Source organism: Alligator sinensis, unplaced genomic scaffold (assembly GCF_000455745.1).
Source record: "Alligator sinensis unplaced genomic scaffold, ASM45574v1 scaffold740_1, whole genome shotgun sequence".
NCBI lineage: Eukaryota > Metazoa > Chordata > Crocodylia > Alligatoridae > Alligator > Alligator sinensis.
Window position 1 is genome coordinate 2,314,747 of NW_005841964.1, and position 3,582 is coordinate 2,318,328.

At 37.6% G+C, this 3,582-nt stretch overlaps 1 protein-coding gene across 2 annotated transcripts in view; it reads right to left on the reverse strand.

The window, feature by feature from the left end:
- Nucleotides 1-3,582, reverse strand: part of UGGT2 (UDP-glucose glycoprotein glucosyltransferase 2) — a 235,857-nt gene that overhangs the window by 206,996 nt on the left and 25,279 nt on the right. For both annotated transcript variants that reach the window (XM_025200352.1, XM_025200351.1), the window contains exons 5-6: nucleotides 3,443-3,582; nucleotides 1,974-2,088 (exon numbers count right to left, since the gene is read on the reverse strand). The exon at nucleotides 3,443-3,582 is cut by the window's right edge and continues 50 nt beyond it. In XM_025200352.1, coding sequence (XP_025056137.1) covers nucleotides 1,974-2,088; nucleotides 3,443-3,582 — 255 coding nt within the window. The remainder of the gene's footprint in view (nucleotides 1-1,973; nucleotides 2,089-3,442) is intronic.

The following is a 3,582-nucleotide window of genomic DNA, read 5'->3' on the forward strand; positions in this document are numbered from 1 at the left end:
CACCTCTGCTGTTTACAAATGGAAGGGTTCTGACAGTCTGAGTACTTCAAATAATCTTAAATGTTCTGATAAAAAGCAAATCTCTCCAACAGTCAAAATCCAAACAGTTTAGGGATCAAGATAAACACACTTCAACTTTCCTCACAAACAAGTGATCAGTGGCCAGCAAGTATAGGTTTAATGTATTCTGTATGAACCTAAATGATCAAGGACCTGGGGGATAGGCCTTATGAAGAGCGACTTCAAGACCTGGGTTTGTTTAGTATGAGTAAAAGAAGGCTGAGGGGTAACTTGATAGCTGCCTACAAATATATCAAGGGAGAACACCAGGGTCTGGGAGAGCAACTTTTCAGAAAATCATCGCCTGGGAGGACAAAGACCAATGGGCACAAGCTAGCCAGGGAAAAGTTTAGGCTAGACAACAGAAACACTTATTTTCCGTACAAGTAACCAAAATCTGGAACACACTTTCAGCAGAGGTGGTGCAGTCGTCATCCCTGATGGTGCTCAAGAGGAGGCTGGACAAGCACTTTGTTGAGCTCGTTTGAGCCCATTACCTCCTGCCCATGGCAGGGGACTGGACTTGATGATCTTACAGGAACCTTCTGGTCCTTCTTCTATGTGTGACAGCTGAAAATTATGTCTGTGTGATAAAGGTGCTTGCTGAAGGCTCTATGAAGATTAGACCAAGTGTTTTTCTGTCATTTGTTTAGATATTAAGCTATATGTTGTTGCTAAGAGCTTACTTAAAGTTTAAGATGTAGTAAGGCCTTGTATAATGTAAGGCCTAGTAAATTTAGCAGAGCCTTGAAGTAGTAAGGCCCTGTGGCATAGTTAAAATTAACCTTATCAAAAGAATGCAAGGCTTGTACTGCTATTGGTCAGTCTAAGGACAGTTGAAATAAAAAAAAATCTGAATGGCTGTAAGTTATCAGCACTGCTCAGAAGTTATAAATTTGCTGGCACATCCGGAAATCATTCAGAAGGAAGATTCAGCTCTGTGAAAGGGACTAATTAGCTGTTGACCTGAATTAGTGGGCCCGTGGATCTCAAGGAGCCCAAGGACTGAACACCAGGGTCCTTCCCGGTACCTCTTGGGCAGCGCTGATCGGGGACGCCTGACTTCGCTGAGCTTTGCAGAAGAGAAACGTGTCATACATCAGGTATCAGAGGGGACTGCCGATAAGTTGTCCATGCAAATTATTATTGTCTGTCATTATCTATCTTAGTATACTACGTGTAGTCATGTTTTTGTTAAGTTAATATACCTTTCTTACCTTTCTACTCTCAACCATACTCTCAATCCCGAACCCTATGCAGGCGGCTGGGACACTATGATTCTATGAATCCCTTTTCACAACCAATTTGATGCATTCTACTTAGCTGTCATTAAAAAGAGCCAAACAAGGGAGTATTTGCTGCAATACTAATTTACTAGGAAAAATTTACTGCAACCTTGAACAGAAAATAATCCTAATATTAATACTAAAAATTACAAAGCCTCTGTAGAGAAACAATGGTGACAGAATGGTATTTGGCTGTAGTGATCTCTCTTCAAATAACTTTCCTGTAATTGTTGTTTTCTAAAGACAGACTTCATAAATTCCCACTCATGGATCTGGGCTTATGTGCAGCACTTAAGGGAAATTTCCTCAAGAGAGCAAGTGCTACTAATTTTGGTAATGTGTCACACTTCAATCTCAGAAAATTAATGTAGGTACCCTTTTTCTGTTCTTCAGTAATTCTTTTCTAAGACAGAAGGTGAAATGACTTCCATATGTACAAAAGATTAGGCCTGTATCTGAGCTACTTTTAACATATCCTGTAAAAATCAATTAAATATACCATTGAAAACATTACAGCCCTCAGAATTGAAGATGCTAAATATTTTGTATTAATGGTTAACAAGTAACAAACCATAAAAATAATATATATATAATTTTATATATATAGATATATATAGATATATATACCTTTAACCTGAGTGTCATCCACTGCTTTGTATTCTGTACTCTTTATGGCAAGTTCCACACCATATCCAGACAAATATGTTTTCCTGGAGCCTGATTTCTGCTTGAAGATATTATTCTGACAAGTGAAAAGATACACCTTTAAAACAGCATGCTTTAAGAAGATTACATTATCTAATCAATCAGGTTAAATGTTATGAAACATTTTAACATTTAAACATTTAACAAAATACTTAATTTGAAGTTTGTATTTTCAATACTCACAATATAGTTTATTTTTAAATAAAAAAGAATAAAAAATGAGAGCATAGATTCAGGCAAAACATTTTGGCAAAATTATGGTTGTTCCTTCCACTGGATTGAGGAAAATAGTCTCCCCTTTTTCCTGCTGCTCTCATATAGGTTGGACAAAGCTTATAGACTCTGCACTAAATATATCAAGAGACCTCATTACTGGCATAGCTGATACAGCTACATAAGGTTAAAGCTGCCCCAACACTTCCTATGGCAAACTTTGTTTTCATCTGATAATTGTGTTTCTCCATGCCAATGCTTAGAAGTTCTGGTGTCTTCATGTTTTGGAGCAAGAACTTGTAATTTGGTGTCAAGTGTATGTGTTTTTAAATATCTGTGAAATTATGCTCAAATTTGACCAAGTTATGAGACTCCAGAAAGCGCTCAGCTTTAACATGTTAGAGACTTACTAGAGTTTAACAGCTACATTTTCCAAAGAATTTCCTGTTTGCACTGAGCATGGTCCAGTCCACAGATGCAGGAGATGAACCTGTTTTTTTTCTGTAATTGTTGCTCCTGGCAGCCAGAGATGATTGCAGTGTCAGGCACACAGGATGAGATAATGGAAACTGTTTTTCATCAATATTCCTCTTACTAGCAATCAGAAAGCAAGGAAGAGGAGGAGAAGCAGTGTTGGCAACTTTGCGATTTTGTCACTAGATCCAGCAACTTTTAGAGGTTCCTAAGCTACACAAGTTTGACAAAATGGCAAACATATTTATATTAAGGAACCTGTATCAGTTTACCATGTGAAATATTTGGTACATTGTCTAGTAACATTTTTAAGGGTGAAGGTTCACCTGGCAACAGTTAGCAAAATTTGTCCGGCACACTGTAGATTGTAGGAGCTCTTAAAAGAAAAGGAAGAATCATGCTGGAAAGCAAAGGGGGGGAACAATGGGGGTTGTGCAGGAGTAAAAGGGGAAGAGTAGATTGCAGGAGCAGAAAATTAGAAAGGACAGTGATGAGGTCAGTATCTAGAGTGCTACTTACTATCTCTTTTTCAGTTTCAAAGTCTATGTTAGGTAACTAATATAAAGTTTCACAATTAGAATATGACGTATTTGATTTACGCACACTGAAAACTTAAAGGAGAAAAGATACGCTAGAAATAAGGAGGACAAATAAATGTAACATGGAAACTATATATTGAATTGGTGGCAAGCTGAGTTGCGTACCTGAACATAATGTCGGAGAACATAAATAATTTCCTCCTTCTGGGCCTTTTCAGACAAAACCTTGTGAAATTTAACAAAATCTTTTGTACCCATTTCAGCATAAAGAATAACCACAGGAACATTCTCCTTGAGTGTAGGGA